Source organism: Geospiza fortis, unplaced genomic scaffold, assembly GCF_000277835.1.
Source record: "Geospiza fortis unplaced genomic scaffold, GeoFor_1.0 scaffold333, whole genome shotgun sequence".
Classification (NCBI taxonomy): domain Eukaryota; kingdom Metazoa; phylum Chordata; class Aves; order Passeriformes; family Thraupidae; genus Geospiza; species Geospiza fortis.
Genome location: NW_005054347.1, coordinates 3,909,254 through 3,927,295, shown reverse-complemented (window position 1 = coordinate 3,927,295; position 18,042 = coordinate 3,909,254). Strand labels below are relative to the sequence as shown.

General features: G+C 48.2%; 1 protein-coding gene across 1 annotated transcript in view; it reads left to right on the top strand.

Moving 5' to 3' along the window:
• The first annotated feature begins 9,703 nt into the window (after positions 1-9,703).
• LOC102032780 (vitamin D3 hydroxylase-associated protein-like) overlaps positions 9,704-18,042 on the top strand; it is an 11,161-nt gene continuing 2,822 nt past the window's right edge. The window contains exons 1-8 of the mRNA XM_005423180.1: positions 9,704-9,916; positions 11,657-11,770; positions 12,080-12,223; positions 13,815-13,948; positions 14,313-14,519; positions 15,663-15,703; positions 15,919-16,043; positions 17,704-17,829. Coding sequence (XP_005423237.1) covers positions 9,704-9,916; positions 11,657-11,770; positions 12,080-12,223; positions 13,815-13,948; positions 14,313-14,519; positions 15,663-15,703; positions 15,919-16,043; positions 17,704-17,829 — 1,104 coding nt within the window. The remainder of the gene's footprint in view (positions 9,917-11,656; positions 11,771-12,079; positions 12,224-13,814; positions 13,949-14,312; positions 14,520-15,662; positions 15,704-15,918; positions 16,044-17,703; positions 17,830-18,042) is intronic.

Here is an 18,042-nt window from a genome sequence, read left to right as displayed (position 1 = left end):
TTGTGCGCACCAGGGGATCAGCTGGGTGGTACCATTGCTTGTTCCCAGAAGGGTCATGCAGTTACCTTAAAAATGGGCTGTCTGTGCATTTTCTTAACTGCTTTCTGTTGCCACAAAGCTCATTAATTCTGTCACCTTTCCAAGTCTGCCAAAAACCTCTGGGATCAGCATAGAGCAGTGGCAGTAGTGTGACTTTATTTTTCTTACTGTAGTGAGAGGTCTCCAAAAGTTTCTAATCATTTGCTTTGCACTCTGTGATGGATTTGGGGTTAGAAATTATTCACCATACTTTGCCCTGCACTGTCCAAGCAAAAACAGCATAGGAACAGCCACTAAAAATGAAGCTTCACTTTGTCTTTTCTGTCTCTTGTTGTGAACTCTTTGTTTCAGGTATTAGGTGTTACTGTTCTGACCTAAGGCTATGCTTGAACTATTAAGCACAGACATTAGGAGTCAAAAATTTTGTATATGAACCCTGTGACTTAGGTAGCTTCCTCATGAACTCATTTGAGATCAGGAACCTCAGACAGGAAGCTTTTTCCTAGACAACTGCATCCAGTGCTGCCACAAGCTGACCAGGTTCCTCTTTTAAACCAGCTGAGTTTTATGCTTCAATTTGGTTTTATTGACTGCCTCCTCTTGTCTCTGCTCTGATGGTTGGAAACCACCATGTTTCCTTTGCTCTTTACTCCCTTCCAGTTTATCCTTATTTTATTTTTGTCCTTGGGTTTAAATAGCACCTCTCCTCTCTGGTATTTTCCGCTGCCTCTGTCTATTTATAGAGAGTATCCTCTTTCAGCTGGTGTTTTGCAACGCTGAGGAGGCTGTTTTGGTGTCCTCCCAACAAGGCAGGATCTGTGCTCCCTGGGATACCCTCACAATCCTCCCCGAGGAGCAGCATCCCCCCAGCCTGCACCACCAGCCTCCATCAGTGCCACCCGCTCCATGGATGTGCACTGTGGTCTGACAAATTATAGGGCACAGGGAAAACTCCCAAAAAGCTGCCTGGTCGCTGGTGGGATTGTTTGAAATGAAATGGGTGTTGGTTTTTTTTTAAGGTGAAAACAGATCCCTCTCCCATTCCTGAAAAAAAACCCCACAGAAAACCAAACCAAACAATAAACATAAAAAACCCAAGACAGACAAACCAACAAAACACACACGAAAAAGAGCCACCACAAAAACAAACAAACAAACAAAAAAGCCAAAAAGAAAACACTTTAGAAGATCTGATGGCTTCAGAGATATTTTGTATTGTTACAGCTCAGTGAAACCATATTCACATGTTTTCATCTACTGCAAACAAGAGTCGATTCAAAACTTTTGGCTAGTGACCAGATTTTCTCTCAGAAAAAAAAAAAAAAATCAGGTTAGCTGCAGTGACTGTATTTCCTGGAAACACATCTCATTTGTTGAACTTTCATCAGGAAGGATCTCAGACTGCAGGTGGAAGTTGAGGTCAGACTAAAAAATAGCCCCAAGGCCAGGTCTTTTGTGAGAGAGCTGCAAGAGTCTTGTACAGAAAACTTGCTGTGAATGGGTTGTGCAGGACAGGGGCTGGGCCATGGCACAGATGTGTCCCTGCAGAAACAACTGTGGTTCCATCTGTGTCTGTTTGCTAAGACAAAGTGGGACATCTCTTTGGGGATGGATTCATGCATTGCCTGATGTTCAGCAAAGCTGTGCTAAACCAGACTTCAAATCTGGATCTCTCTTGGAGCTGCAGTACAAGCCTGAAGCTGTGTTGTGGGGGATGAGGTGGGCCTTACCTGTATCCTCATGCAGAATGAAAGAAGGGTTTTTGGAAGTATTTTGGCTTCATGTTTTTAATACTTATACCAGAATAACCAAAGCTTTTAGGAAATGTGACTTTTTAGTAATCCAAACAATCTGCTGTTGATCTCCATTCAATATAATTCTAAGACAAAGCTGTTCATGGAAAAGATTGGGTTAATACTCAAATAAATCAGTTCTGAAACACACACCTAGCATTAATGTCTAGGTCTGGGCAGCATATGGTATTCTGACAGGAAACCTAAAAATGGAAGAACAAACTCCCTTGACCCTTTCAAAGCACAGTTCAGATTTTATCTTAATTTTTTTTGCTGTATCCAGCAAGACTTTCTCCCTCCTTTTCCTGTGTCAGCACTGATCTGCCACTGCTGTCCAACAGACACCCCTGACATCTTCTGTGCCTTTCTCTCCAGGCTTACCGCACGGATTTCATCACCAAATGGAGGCAGCTGAGGCTGGATGTGATCCTTTGTCTCGTGCTGGGGCCAGCCTTCAACCATGGCTACGCTGGGAAGCTCTTTGGTAATGTCCCTGAGGACACACAGGGCACACAAATGTCCCTGCACACGGCCAGGGTGTGTTTGTGGGCAGAGCTGCAGCAGGACACTATGGACATTCCCATGGACATTCCCCAAGCCATGCATGGTGCTGCTCTGCCCTCGGGGAGAAAGCAAAGGAGAGGCTCTGGGTGGGTCTTCTCACATCCCCACCTCATCTGAGCTGAAGATGTGTGGATAATTCAGGGGTAGCAATGAGTGGTCCCTCTGTCCCAGTTGTTCATGGGTGAGTTTCCCCTGTTTTTCTGCTGCAGAAAGCCCCAGAGCTGCTCCTGCAGCAGAGGGTGGCAGTGAGGACAGCTGTGGTAGATTTTGGTGCAGGACCAGGCTCTTTTGGGTGTAGCTGTCTCACATTTCCCAAAACTCTGCAAACAGCAGGAAGGCTCATTGCATGTGACTTGCAGAAAAAGGCCTTTTTTTTATAGCTTCCAGCAAGTCAGGGTCCTCCACCCCTCCAGCAATGACCTTTTGGGATCCAGAATCCCCACAGTGATGTTACATAACTTGATATCAGGAATATCTTGGAAAGGTAGCTGGGATTTTTCCCCAGGGATAGATGCAGATTCTGAACTGGTCCCTCGCACAGCACATCTAATCTCCCCACGAGTGACAGGTGAATGCACAGGTCACTGCTCTCTGTCACTCAGACCTCTCCATCAGAAGTCCCTTTGAGGCAGCACGTTTTCAGGGCCTCCTCTGCACCAGCAACTCCAGTCTGCAATTCCTGCAACTCAGGTTGCCATCTGAAGGTCATTGCTGACCCAGCACATTAAATTTGGCCATTTTGCATGCTCTGTGTCCCAGCTGCAACCTCCTACACCCATCTGTACAACGAGCTGGACTTCCCTGCCGGGGTGGTGCTGGTCAGCGCGGTCACGAGAGCCGACGAGGATTTTGGTCATCAAGTAAACTGTGTGAGCAGTCACAAGATTTTATTATAATCCTTTTCTATTCCTTGCTAGCCTTCTGATGAAATCCTTTCTTCTGTTCTTTTAGTAGGTTTTATTATATCATTTTCTTTTAATATAATATAGATCATAAAATAATAAATCAGCCTTCTGAAACATGGAGTCAAGATTCTCATCTCTTTCCTCATCCTTGGACCCCTGCAAACACCACCACACAGCCTACAGTGGGATGGCTTTTCATTCCCTGCCCCTCACTCCACCCACTTTCTACCTGATGTGAAGCAAAGTAGAGAGTGAGTTGAAAACTCTGAACTAATGTTTTAATAAAGTGGCACTAAAGTCGTTTAAAAATAGCCAGCAGAAATCTTGTCTCTGTCTAAATTGTCCTTTGTTGTTAGAGTTAAACTGAGTCAGAAAAACAAAAGAAAGGAGTTAATGCTGGACCAAAGGGATGCAATAAGAACAGTTTAATATTATTTATTGTATGGTGTGAGACCAAAGAGCTGTTTGTTGCAATATTTTACTTCCAACAGTGGGCAGGAGCAGATGTTTGTGGGAGAGCATAACCTGGTAAGTGCAGGATTCCCCCTCTGGCCGTGCCATTGTTTGGCCAAGAGACTTTTTGGCAAAGGCTTGCAGTCATCCCATGGGTTTAAATAGCTGCTAAGAGAGCTCTCCTCCACAAACTTGTCCCCTTCCTGAACTCATTTGCTGTCTAGATCTCCACACCATCCAGCAGTTTAGCTGTGCAGGGAGTCCTGCAAAGTTTAATGTTCTCTGTTTAACCATAAGCTGAGAGAAATGTTAGCTGGTCTGTCATCACTCCTGTTCCTCATTATTTCTTCCAGTTAAGCAATGGGAAAATACGGGAGTTCATTGCCCACAAACACTTCAGGGAAAACTGAGAAAGCATTTCTGTGGCCACACTTAGGCCATTCCAGCCACACCCTGACAATCGTGTGCTGCTTCTTGACCCATCCTTCATTCTCCAGGTGGAAAAAGAGGCTGTAGGACAGAGAGGGAGTGATGAAGGAGATGCTTTGAATAAGCAAGTGTGTGTTGAAATAAGGCACTATCACTAGCAATGATCATTAGGGTGATTCCTTCCCCAAGCGTGCCGGGACAGGGAAGGGGTGACACTGCCCTTGGCACTCATCTGCCTCCCTGGGGCTGTGCAGGGATGCTGCAGCCATCCAGCAGCAGCTCTGAGTCACACGGGGAGTGTGACAGTCACGCAGCCTGAGTCACCCCCTCTGGCCCGTGGGGAGCCAGAGAAGCTCCATGGCACGCCCTGCCCCGAGGAGATGCTCTGCCCCTGCAGGATTGCTGCTGGTGACAGCCTGTGGAGGGACCCTGACCCTCTGAGGCCAGGAGCAAAGGGTCTCTAGCTGTCCCCTCAAAGAGAAGGTGGTGGGAGCTCTCCATTAAATAAGAAATCCGCCCAGGTAGCATCCCTGGCTAGACCTGAGCATGCACAGATCTTGTTTTGCAAGGAAAGGTTTGTATCCTTCACTCCTGTATCCCTTTGCAAGGCTGAACCAAGTGAAAAGTCCTGCTTCTAAAAGGAATTTCTGTGGCTATTGAGTAAGAAAGTGCACAGACTCACCAGAAGGCTGGTTTGCACAGCAGCAGCTTTAATACCAAAATTCTCTCTTTTATAGACTGTTCTGATACATACAGACCAGATTGGTCAATCAATGAATACATTTCACCTGACTGGCTAATTAACAAAAACACCTTTCTTATAAACAATCTTTGAGAAAAACAGGAAAACAGAGAGTAGGAAAACACCACCTGCAGGTTGTTCATAGCAACAAGCGATCATCATTTCTCCACAATCCCCTAAACTCTCACAAGTCAGCCATGAGAAAACTTATCTGATTTTCTCCGTCTTTTCTCAGCATACTTGTGCTCTGAATTCCAGCTGCTCCTTGTGGATGGCTCTAGATGGGGTTTTCTGTTCCTCCTGCTCTCCTCTCTCCTGCCTCCAGCCAGTCACTAGATCTCAGGATCCTGCAGCACTCAATCCCAGATCCAGTAGCCAAAGGGAATTTCTGCCTGTGATCCAGCAGATGCTGCAGTAGAGAGCATGGATGCTCAGATAACACTCTCCTGGCACCGAAGTGGATGAGATAGAGAAGAAATCCAGAAGAATGTTGAAAAAGTGTGAGGGAAATAAGATACATGTTTGGACCTGATTTAGGGGTCTGTTCAGCAATTTACAGGTCAGGTAAATGCCTCAGCTGGACAGACAGTAAAACACCTTTCTGGGTAAAATTTAGGGCCCTTCTCCAGCCAGGTTGTTCATGACATCAGCTGCCATTGCTGCATCAGTGTGGGGAAAGTGGGGAGGGTGATGCTGAGAGCACTCTGGTGAGGCCAGGAGCTGAAACACTGGCAGAGAAAGCCTTGGGCAGGGCATAACTTCAGGTTTTCAGCAGAGTTCTTCCTCTGAGCCTCCTCCAAGCTGGCTAAAGAATGTCAGCCCCTTCCACACCCACCAGCACAGTGCTGCTGTGTGCAGCTCCTCCAGCAAGGGCTGCTGGCTCGGGCTGAGCAGCCCCTGCAGCCCTGCACTGTGTGTTTGCAGAATGCTTGTCCAGCTGCCTAGCACTGACCAAAGTCCAGGCTTTGGTCTGTCCCAGAGAATTATGTACAAATGCTGATTGGGACAAAAGGGCTTTGTTTTTACTAGTTTCTTTCATCTTCAGCACAATATCCCAGTTGCGGTCTTTGATCCTTTTTCCTCCTCCCTCTTGATTTTAATAATTTAAATCTGCCCTCCTTAACCCACATTTCATTCTGTGGCCAGATAAATAACCAAGCAAGCTCGAGCGACTGAGGCATCATAAAATCCAGGGGTTTTATTTGGTTTTATTTTATTTTGCAGGACTTTTTCTTTAGTTTGCAGTTCATATTGTTGTATAATCACAACACCAGGAGCAAATAAAACAGAACAAGAGTGGTTAGAAGGGGTCAGGTGTCCCCTTACAGTATCCAAAATACACAGAGCTCTCTATGTATGTAACAGGCAGTGGCAGAGAAAATTAGGGACACAAACATTCCCAGGATCCCAGGTATTCACTTCAAAGTTTCAAGGAAGGTAGCAGTTGAAGAAGCTTAAAGCAAATGTTCAAAAAGCAGGTGAAACAAAACATCTGAACATAACAAGGCTCATCCTTGAAACACAAAGAAAAGGCAATAATTAGGGTTGGTAAATCTTTCACTCTGAAACAGCTGTTTACTGCACAAATCCTCACCCCTCCAAGCAGGGTCTCACCCTGCTCACTCTTTGTTTTGTTTTCTTTCCTGTCACTGTTCTGCAGCTTCCTATATTTCCTGCTCGCCCATGGGACACCAGTGACAGCCCAGCTTCCTCTGTAAGATTTGTGCCCAGTCATGGAGCAGCTGGGAACACCCCAGCCCCTCACCATCAGGCACTGGAGCCACAGCTGTCACTCCATGGGGACAGACCTGTGGGAGACAGCAGACATGATGGACAAAATAGGAATGCTCCTGGACTTCTGGTGAAGAGCAAACAGCTCTCTGCAGCACCCTTTCTGATCATGTCTCTGCCTTGCTGGACAAGTTCTGAGCAGGATTCATACAACTTGGCTGTGGAAAATCTGAAGGAAAATAGTGCAAGACCCATAAAGTGGGAAAAATGTAGGGATGGTCAGGAGAGAAAGCAGCCCCTGCTGTCAGAGGTCTGAGGGTTGCTGTTGGAGTTCTCTCTTCCCATCATATCACAGTTTATTCAGGAAAAGCCAACAGGGTCCTGGCTGGGCAATGTGAAAAAGGGTTATTAGGGACAGACCCTCACATCTCAACTGATGTCCTTGGTGCTTGGAAAGTTGCAGCTTAGGCAGGGGAATGTTTCTCAGCAGCTCTTCTGTTCTGTGAGTGCTGGTGGAGTTGGACTGGAACTGAGGAAAGTGTTATGCTTCCAATGGATATTCCAGGCTGAAATGAGTCAGAAACTGGAGAGCTCCCAGAAAACATTTATTCAGCCCTCTGAGCCAACTTGAACAAGTTCCCCAGTGGGGTCCAGCCCATTTCACTATGATTTCAGTATTTTGTAAAATGTCTTTAAAATTCTTTCAGAGCAGCATAGTTAACGTGCCTCATCTTGTAAACAGTTTTAAAAAGAGCATCAGAGTGTTTGGTTACAAATACATGCACCCAAGACACAGCTGTCAGGATTTATTCTTTGTCATTTCAATCAGAATGGGGTCAGAACTGACAAAAATGTTTCTTACCAATTTAGGGAAAAACCAGTTCAGTTACAGGAATTTCAGAAAAGGCCCAGCCAGCTTGAGAGCTGAACCTGCTGAGTGAATCAGAGCAGTTTTGCTCTTGCAAGCAAAGATGGTGCAGGTCTTGCTGGGGACAGGAGGGGACTCTCTGACTTGGTTAAAGTGCCTTTTTCTGGGATGGTCAAAGTGAAGGGCATGTTGTGGATGCCACAGTGAAATCCCAGACCAGCTGTTACAGGCTCACTCTCCTTGTGAAAAGGGTCGTGGCTTTCATCTGAACTCCACCAGTGGGTTTGACCTTGGTCTTGGATCAGTTCAGGTGACAAAATCAACATGGAGAAGTGAATATTGACCTGTGAGTCAGGCTGGTCTGTCTCCTCTGCTGCGGACTTGAGATTCCACTTGGGACATCCCTCTACTTCCCTCCTTTATGTTCCCTTGGATTTGTGGCCTCCTGGTGGCAGGAGGAGCTACACCTCAGATTCATGAAGGATGTGGAGATGCTGGTACATTGATAGAAGGGTTTTCCCCAGCAGCATTTAGCCATCTGGAAATGCAGCTGTGCCTGCTGAAAAATGTGCTCTTTGAAATGCCAAGTCAGGCCAGCCACAGCTGTGTCTGTCTGGGTTAAACGTTTACCAAGTGTCTAAAGGGCAGGATTGGGGCACAGATCCCAGAGCCCGGGAGGGTGTGGGAGGATGTGGGAGGCTGATGCCCTGACACTTCCCAGCACAGGGAGAAAACCCTCCCACATCGGCTCAGCCCATCACAGAGCTCATGGTGCTGTCACACAGGCAAAGAACCCACCTCTGCCTCACGAAGTGCTTGCATGGATTCCTGGAGGCTGGATGAGGACTGGGAGAGGGCTGGGCACTGCTGCCTGCTGGCTCTGCTCACATCCATCCCTCTGCACCTTCTGGAAGCTCCCGCTGCAGGCAGCCCCATGGAGCAGGAGCAGGATGAGCTGCAGGCATCCTCCCAAGCTGCAGCTCTTTCACACCAGCAGTGCCAGAGCTGGGGGGCTCCCCGAGGAATGGTGCCACTGGAATGGACACAGGAAAAGGCCAGCTCAGTTTGTTACCACATTGCTGCCAGCTCCAGAATGTTTCCTTGAGGACACCAAAGCCAGATTTGTTCAGAGTCCATAAAATTCTCTAGTTAAGAGCTGAGATAAGAACATTCCCAGCTGACACAAATTGTGACAGAAAGCAGCAGTAAACTCTTACAACTGCTGAGAAGGGATGTGACAATGGAAAACTGAGCACTAGAGGACCACGTAGCCCTGAAGGGAGAGGGCTCTTCAGCCTCCATTCCATATCCAGTTCCACACTCTGCTGGAAGCTTGCAAAGCTGTGTAATGCACAATCCATAGCTGCCCAAACACTTTTCCCAGGGAGGGGGCCCAACAGGGAGGATCCACCATCCAAAAGCAGCAGAGGAGACTGCAGACAGACCATGGCTGATGCTGGCTGGGCTGTGGCCTTCAGCTCAGTGTGTTTTTCTTGGTGCTTGTAGTGAGAGGCATCTGTGCTGGAAAGACCTCACACACCAGCCTTTCCAGTGTCAGTTTGCTCCTGCCCTGCAAGCCCATGGGGTTTTCCACTCCTAAGGCAACACAACGTGCTTTGTCACAGGGTGGAACAGCCTCTCCTGCTGCATGAGGACACCACAGCAGTGCCAAAACATCCTCTGGTCACCATGGCAGCAGCAGAAGGGACTTAGTGAGCCCAGGGTACCCCACAGCTCTGCATTCCCTCAGCATACCACTCCCCAGCCCTGTGCAGGGAAACCTTGTTATTTCAAGCTGTTTTTTCCTCTTCTCCCATTGTCCTCTCAGGTTACTCAGGAAAAAGGAGAGCAGCAATTTCCTTGCTGCATTTGTTCAGTTGATCCTACAGTCCTCCCCAGCGGAGAACTTCCCACAGCCCAGAAAGCCCCTATAAACCCAACAGCCCAAAGAGCACGAGATTCATTGGCCAAACTTCACCTTCCCCATTCCGTGTTAATCATTCTCACTGCACACTCCATCTACAGCTGCTTTGCAGGGGCCAGCTTTAGCCTGAACTCTGAACTGTTTGCTGACAGAACAGGGGGCACGGATGGGCCTGGGGAACCAGGGAAGGTCTCCTGCACCTGCCTTGCTTTTCCTTCTCACTGTGTCCTTCCTCAGAGACCAGAGGTGCACGTGATGATCCAGCAGCAGCAGCTGAGGCAGCTCCTGCCAGAGGGGAAGGGGGACACCTGTGCTGCCCTCGCCCTGCTCGGGGGCTCCGTGGCAGCCCTGGGGCTCTGGAAATGGCTGGGCAAAAAGAGCATCCAGAAGAAAATGGAAGAGGCTCAGAAGACCCGGGATGAGGGCCTGGAGAAGATGGCAAAGGCTGTGCAGCAGTTCAGGGAGCAGGTAAACCATCCTCCCTGGGGTCTGAGTCCCACTGGGGTGTCTGCTGATTATGTCCTCCAGATTCTCCTTCCAGCTCATGGCCCCATAGCTTTTATCAGGAGCAGATGTGCCAGCAGCCCCCAGCAAGAGGAAAGGCTGCCTTGGGAGAAAGGGAGGTCACTGCCCTCCTCAAGCTGGATGAGGTGTGGTGGGACTCTACAGCTTGGGCAATGTGAATTATTCACTGAGAAGAGGTTTTTGAACAACACAGGTGGTGATGCACTGGATCTTCATTGATCCAAACCCCAATTCTTTAATGATCTGGAAATGTCTCTTGCCGATAATGGGTAGAAGCAAGAAAGTTTTTTTTCTCTTCTCAACTCTAAGTTTGCACATCTGTTCACACTCCTCTACCTTTGGCTCTAAAACCTGGCTTCTGGACAGCTCTAGGGGTGTCTCCAAAAGCAGCATTCTCAGTCAGTGGCACCTCCCATCAGGCTGCCCAGAAGGCGCCTGCTCTAACCTTACACTAATGAAACACAGGGTTTTCAGTGTGCCCTGGGAGCAGCCAGGACGTGACACGGGGGTGATTGAGCCAGGCATCCACCCAGCACAGCCCTGAATTCTGCTGCAAGGTCATTTCTAACCCCCTTTGCTCTCTGCTCCATTCACTTCTGAATACACACTGGGCAAACCAGCTCATGTTTATACAGGTAACACACCTGGAGGTAAAGCACACCAGCTACAAGTGATATATATATATTCTTAAATATAGATCTATATAAATATACAATAGAAAGCTCTAAAATGCTGGTGGCGCTGAGAACTGCCAGTGTTCTTTACCTGAGTAGACCACCTGTGAGTCCCTGCTGACTTCCTTGCAGCTTGATAGGCTTGAGCTGTTCCATGTTTGCTCTCAGCCCAGGCTGTCCTGCACTGCCTGTATCTGTTTTGAGGGATGAAAGGACAGCCTGAGACTCATGTGCAAGGACTTTGGTACCTTGTGCCCCAGGCAGTGTTTGCTCAGCTGAGGTTATGTCTTGGCCAGTGGCTAACTCCCACTGTGACAGGAGGAAGGCACTGCCGTGTCCTCTGCTGCAGCGGATGGACAAAGCCCTTCAGCACCTGGGTTCCTGTGTTTGCATCCTGTTTGGGATATCCAAACTCAGGATAAAACACTTGGCAGCTCAAGGTCTGAACCCCCACATGCAGGATCTGCCTTTCAGCAAGCTCTGGTGATAATGCTGACAAAACCTAACAGCCTTTATCCCCTGAGCCAAAGGGTAACTGTGGGGAGGCCTTTGAGCCTTTTAGGGGAACTTCTAGGGTAATCTCCTGGAAGAATTTGCCACAGGTTTAGAGCATGCCTCAGTGCTTGGGGTGAGCAAAAGGGGCTTCTGCAGCACTGTGTTAATGTGCCCTTTCCCTGTAGGCCACTGCCCCTTGCCCTGCCCTGGTACTGCCCCTGTGCCCATTGGCCCCTGACCCCACACTTAACCCAGGACATTGCACTGGTTTCTCACCTTCTGTCCCTGGACTCCTTCAGCATGGCTCCATAATAAACCTCACTGGAACTCTTACAGAGACCCTTTCTGTCCTTCTTCACTGACCTAGGGTGTGAGTGCAGATAGAGTGACTGTGCCTGCCTGAGTGGCTTTTTCAGAAGATGCTTTTGGGAGGTAGCAGCAAACACCATCCATTTTCCACACTGCTACATAGCTGGAGTGGCTGCCCTGGATCCCCCTCACCTTCCCTCTGCAGGTCCCCAGTGTCCAGAGAGATGCCATTCTGTCCCTGCCCCTGCTGGAACTCTCTGCAAGACTCCAGGAAGGGTCTCTGTCCCCCAGGACCGTTCTCTACACCTACTTAGAGAAGGTGAGCATCCATCCACAGTGAGATGGACAAAGCAAATCTTTGACATTCTCCATGCCATGGGGTGTGTGTGCTGGTGGCTGAAAAGGCTTGTTGGAGCTGGATTATGACCAGCCTTTAATACAGGAGATATTGTGAGAAAAACATGCTGTGTCTCCTGGGTCAGATCCATCACTGGGCAGCCCTCTGGGATGGCTTCAGCTGGGATGCTCTGGGGACGGGGTTATTCAGGCTGTATTTTGTAATCAATGTAGCTGCCAAATGCAGCTGTGTAATGATGCTGTTCTTATCCATCACCTGTTCTCAACAAAGGCCCTGGAAGTGACCCAGCAAACAAACTGCTTGCGCCACTTCATCCCAGAGTGTGAGGAGCAGCTCCAGGAAATCGAGCGGCGCATGGAGAAAGGGCTGCTCTACGGCATCCCCGTCAGCATCAAGGACCACATCGGCCACAAGGTGCTTCCCTTTGTGCTTCTGGATGTCCCAGCGTGGCTGGGGAAGTGGTGGGAGATGGACAGTGGGGAAGGGGCTCAATCCCTCCATGCTTGCACCACAGGAAACCTGGCTGTGTCTGAGGCAGCTGCAGTGGGCACTCACTCACTCACTCACTCACTCACTCACTCACTCACTCACTCACTCCACACCCAGTGGGATGTAGGAGAGAGAATAGAACGGGTTAAAGTGAGAAAACTTGTGGGTTGAGATAAAGACAGTTTATTAGATAAACTCTGCACACAAGCGAAGCAAAACAAGGAATGAATTCAGCACATCCCATGGGCAGGCAGGTGTTCAGCCACCCCCAGGAGAGCACGGCTCCATCATGTGTGATGGTAACTGGGAACCCCCGAATTTCCCTGTTACCATCACCACAAACATCACCCAAACATCTCCCCTTTCTTCCTCTTCCCCCAGCTTTATATGCTGAGCATGACTCCATATAGCATGGAATGTCCCCCTGGTCACTTGGGGTCAGCTGTCCTGACTGTCCCCTGTCCCTCACCCCCAGCCTGCTCACTGGTCAGGCAGTGTGGGCACGGTGCAAGCCCTGCTCAGTGGTAACAACAACATCCCTGTGATACCAGCACTGTTTACAACACAAAATCCAAAACACAGCCCCATAGTAGCTTCTGTGAAGAAAATAAACTCTAGCCCAGCCAAAAGCAGCACAAACCGCCATCAGCAGAGAAAAACCAAGGATGAATAGTTATAGACACAAATTATTTCTCCTCTTTTATGTGACACAGTACAGGCTGCACCAAAGTTGAACCCCAAATACCAAAGGCTAACTGAAAATGGTTCACACATTTTGTTTACCTGGGATTATTCCTTCCCTGAACATCCACTGGTGGATTCACTTGGACAGCAGGATGCTGGGTTTGATCCTGAGCTGGTGCACCTGTGGAGTATGGAGCTGCATTTGGGTCAGGGAAGAAAAGGAGCAAGGAAAAGAGCAAGGAGAGCTTCAGGAGAAGCTCTAACCCAGTGAGTGCTTGGCAGCCCTCTGCCAAGGATGGAAGGAGAGTCCTTCGAGCAAGGGCTCTCAAGGGAGTGTGTGACCGTGTTCACAGGGGTCCGAAGATGAGGGAAGAGATGAGGATCTGACTCCACGTTTCAGAAGGCAGATTTATTATTTTATGATGTGTATTATATTAAAACTATATTAAAAGAATAGAAGAAAGGATTTCATCAGAAGGCTAGCTAAGAATAGCAAAAGAAAGAATGAATAACAAAAGCTTGTGTCCCGGACAGAGAGTCCGAGCCAGCTGGGATGTGATTGGCCATTAATTAGAAACAACCACATGAGATCAATCACAGATCCACCTGTTGCATTCCACAGCAGCAGATAACCATTGTTTACATTTTGTTCCTGAGGCCTCTCATCTTCTCAGGAGCAAAAATCCTAAGGAAAGGATTCTTCATAAAAGATGTCTGTGACAGGAGTGGGTCGGTACCAAACACACTGTTCCTGAAGCAACACCAAAGGATCCTTCCAAAAGACCAAGGGAACTGCACTGACCGTGTTCCTTGTCCTTTCTCCTCCCTGCAGGGGCACCTGGCAACCTGTGGGCTCATGCAGTGCCTGGACACTGTGATGGAGGAGGACAGTGTCCTGGTGAAGGTCCTGAAGAGACAAGGAGCCATCCCATTCGCAATGACCAACGTGCCACAATCCCTCTTCAGGTGACATACATCATCAAAAATCTGGTTGTGCTTCTGGAGGAAAATCCCAGCCTGTAGGGCCCTGGACAGGCTCCTGAGATGTGTCCTGGAGAGTCCCTTTTCCATTAGCTGGCAACAGTCTCAAGTGAAAAAGCTGTCAGATAAAAGATAAAGAGGGGAAAAAGCCAACCATGAGGAAGGAATCGAGTGCACTTGTGCATGGGAGGGAGAGCAGAGGCTCGTGGGAATGAGCTGTGTCCTGAGGGATTTACAGGATCAAAGGATGGGGTTGGCTGTGCCCCACAGGCTCTCTGCAGAGGAAAACAAACAAACCCAAGGCACTGGCTGCTCCTCACAGCCTCTTTCCTTTCTTTCTTCTCCCCAGCTACGAATGCAGCAATCCCATCTTTGGGCAGACCTTGCACCCCCTGGACCCCCGGAGGAGCCCCGGAGGCTCCTCAGGAGGGGAGGGAGCTCTGATTGCAGGGGGAGGCTCCATCCTGGGCATGGGCTCCGACATGGGCGGCAGCATCCGCCTGCCCTCCAGCTTCTGCGGGCTCTGCGGCCTCAAACCCACAGCTGAGAGGCTCAGGTAATCTTAAAGTAGTCACCAACTGCAAAGAAAATCTTTAATAAGATGTTTGCTTTAAATAAAAGAATTTACTTATTTTCTAAAAAAAAACAAAAAAAGAAGAAATGAGACAGAGTAGAAATTCTCCAGAGTAAAAATCTGTTTTGATTTAGGTGGAATGTACATCTTTGAGTTAAGTCTGTAGTTTGAAAACATAGCTATTTAGTCTGACTGCAAAAAGCCTAAGCTCAGAGAAACTGCTTCAGTGAAAGACAAAGGAAGAAGAGACAGAGGGTGATAGAGAGAGACAGAGAGACTGCTGTGAGAGCAGGTCAACCTGAACTAGAGAATTCCTACTCTGTCTCACTGGGGCTGCCCTCCAACCTGCTCATGGTCAGGCTGGGCTGAAGGGGAAGGGGAGGAGGGAGGGTGGATCTTAAAGGGTGGCTTGCTTTGCTCCAAACCTCTCCAAGGAGATGTCACGGTTAAATTTAGTGGGAAATGGGCAGGTTTTCATTGTAAATCCAGCCTGGAGTTTAAAGTAAAAGGGAGTTAAAGGGGTTAAATAATGCCAAAATGGAACAGTTTTGGTTAAACCAAAACTAAGATCTGTTGGGGTTTAGGTTTGCTTATTTTGGCCAAAATTTCCTGGTTTGAACTACTCTGTGGTGTTGACGGGTCCCCAGGATGAGGTGAGAGATGAGAATTTGACTCTAAGTTCTCAGAAGGCTGATATTATATATTCTATTCTATTCTATTCTATGAAAATTATATACTAAAACTATACTAAAGAAAGAGAAAAGATATATCAGAAAGCTAAAAAGGAATGAATAATAAAAACTTGTGACAGACTCAGAGAGTCCGACACAGCTGGCTGTGATTGGCTATTAATTAAAAACAATTTACATGTTTGGTAAACAATTCTCCAAATCACATTCTAAAGCAGCAAAATAGGGAGAAGCTGAAGCTTCTCAGCTTCCCAGGAGAAGAAATCTTAACTAAGAGATTTTTCATAAAATATCACAGTAACACTACTCAATTCAAATTTTTGAAATAATTTCCTTCTCTTTCTGGTCCTGAGCTGGAGACCCCAGAAGCTTTTCAAATATATTGTGAATATTTCCCCATTACTGAAATGACAATGTATTTCTTCTTTTCCCATAGCCTGTCTGGAATGACTGGCCCTGTCAGTGGCATCCTGGCAGGTACATGAATTTTAAATTCCTTTTCCCTATATCCTGTGAAGAGCCTGATGTTCTCCTGTAGGCCAGGAGAAAACCTCAGACAGCAAAGGCCTGTCTGGAGTCCATCTGAAACGTCCCTCATGGCCTGGCCACCTTGATGTGGCTGTGCAGAGGGGTGGGCTGGGGTTTGGCACATCCATGGGCTCAGTGTGGGTGTTTGCTCTTGTCCCATGCAGTCCCTTGTGCCCTGGGGCCCATGGCACGAGACGTGGACAGCCTGGCCCTGTGCATGAAGGCTCTGCTGTGCCAGGAGATGTTCCAGCTGGACCCCAGCGTGCCCCCCATCCCCTTCAACGAGGAGGTGAGGCCTCACTCAGCAAGCCCTGGCTCCTTCCAGGGAGCCACACACCCTCCTGAAGGGTCCAATTATCTTTACAGGACTGGTTCTCAGTAAAATAGCTCTCTTTGAGGGCACAATTCATAATTCTCATTTTAAAAAAACAGGCAAATCAGTAGTTATCCTGTCTGTCTTCTCTTCTCAGCTGGAATGCAGCTTATTGAATTGTGAGGCTCCAGAAAGAGCAGGGAAGAAGGCAACACTGGGAGCAAATGGCTGGAGATCTTTAGGGGAAGATGTAACAGGATCAGAAACTGCTGCAGTCAGTGCCTTAACTGAGGGTGCTCCCTTTCTCTCTGCAGCAGACCAGCTCCAGGAGCTTTTTACACCTCCACGCTTTTTAGCAATGGTTGAATCCACTTGTCTGGAGTGGCTGTGCTCCTCCTGCAGGAGGCCCTGGAGAAAAAGGCAGGGGTACACATTTGGAAAGGGTAACTGTAAACAGCAAACCAGAATCTTAGTCACTCCTTAGCATTTGGAGCTCTTCTGCAGTTGGTGTCAGTGTGGGAGCAGACCTTCCCCCAGCAGGCTGGGTGTCACAAATGAGAGATTGAGGTCACCTAAAGAATCACTGTCAAAGGCACTGCAAAAAGCAGGTTTTAATACAAATTTGCAAAAGGGTGACAAAGTTCAATGACAGGGTTCACTCTGTTACTTATTCTGAAGATGGAGCACACAAAGGAAAATCAGCTTAGCGCCACTTTGGAATGATTTGCCTGGAGACTGGGGATGCAAAGGACAAGGGTGCAAAGGGCAGGGAAGACCCTCCCATTGAGTCACAGGGTTCAGAGAGGACCCCTCTTGCTTTTTAAACTCCTGACAGAGCCTAGGTACAGCTGAGTCCAATCCTAGCCCCAGACTGGCCAACAGTTCAGATCTAAGAATTTAATAGGGAAATACAAGGAGTAGGGGAGACCCTCCCACTGCATCCAGTCTTAGCCCCAGACCTGGTCAATGGCGTGTGTCTAAAGGATTTTCACGGCAATCCCATTAGGAATAGTGTGGGGGTTTCAGTTGTGGGTTTCTCTGGGTCTGGATTGAAGGCATTTTAGACAGTAGTTCATGTTGGGACTCAAGTGTTTATTATTTCTTATCAGTAAAACAGTCTCACTGCTGTGAGTTCAGCAGCTTTTCATTAGGAGGCACAAAATGGCCAACAATCTCTTGTTTCAAGGTCTTTTAAGACTAAACTATCCAATTAAGAGCTGACACCTAGATTATTTTCCCTTTTAACCCAATAACTGATCCCAAAGAGCCCCCGGTGGGGACTTTTCTGCCCAGTTACAAAATGCCACCCAAACCCATGGAGAAGGAGGAAGAAGAAGCATGAAGAAGAAACTCAGGACAATACCCTGTGCCCTCCATCTTGCTTTCATCCACAACATGCTAAAATCCCAAACCCTAAATTTCTCACCAAGTTATACACCTACACTACTCTCTATAATCCATTTCACACTTTTGTGGATCCTAGTCTATCTTGACATCTAGGAAACTTTCTCCATGAATGAGGCTCAAAGTCAGTGCTCCCCTGGGATCCAGGACACCCCAGAGCAGACAGATAAATATTCCTGGTGCCCTGGGTTTCCACAGAATAGGAAAGATAACTGGTTTCTCCTTGCTCCAGGTTTACTCCAGCTCCACTCCCCTGCGAGTCGGGTACTATGACACCGACAGCTACTTCCCTCTGCCCCCCTGCATGAGGAGGGCAGTGAAGGAAACCAGGAGTGCTCTGCAGGCAGCTGGGCACCAGGTGAGCACCACCACCCCCTGCCCTTCTCCCCAGGGTGTGCCCAGCCTCGCTCCTCGCTGAGGAAATCACCCTTCAGAAACCAGACAGCTCTCAAGCACGCCTGTGGGGAAAATGACCGGGCTGAGGTATGGGATTATGTTACTCCAGCCACAGAACACCAGGCAGAGACCCCTCTGCCTAAGGGAGAAGTGCATCCCATGGGCAATCAGCAGG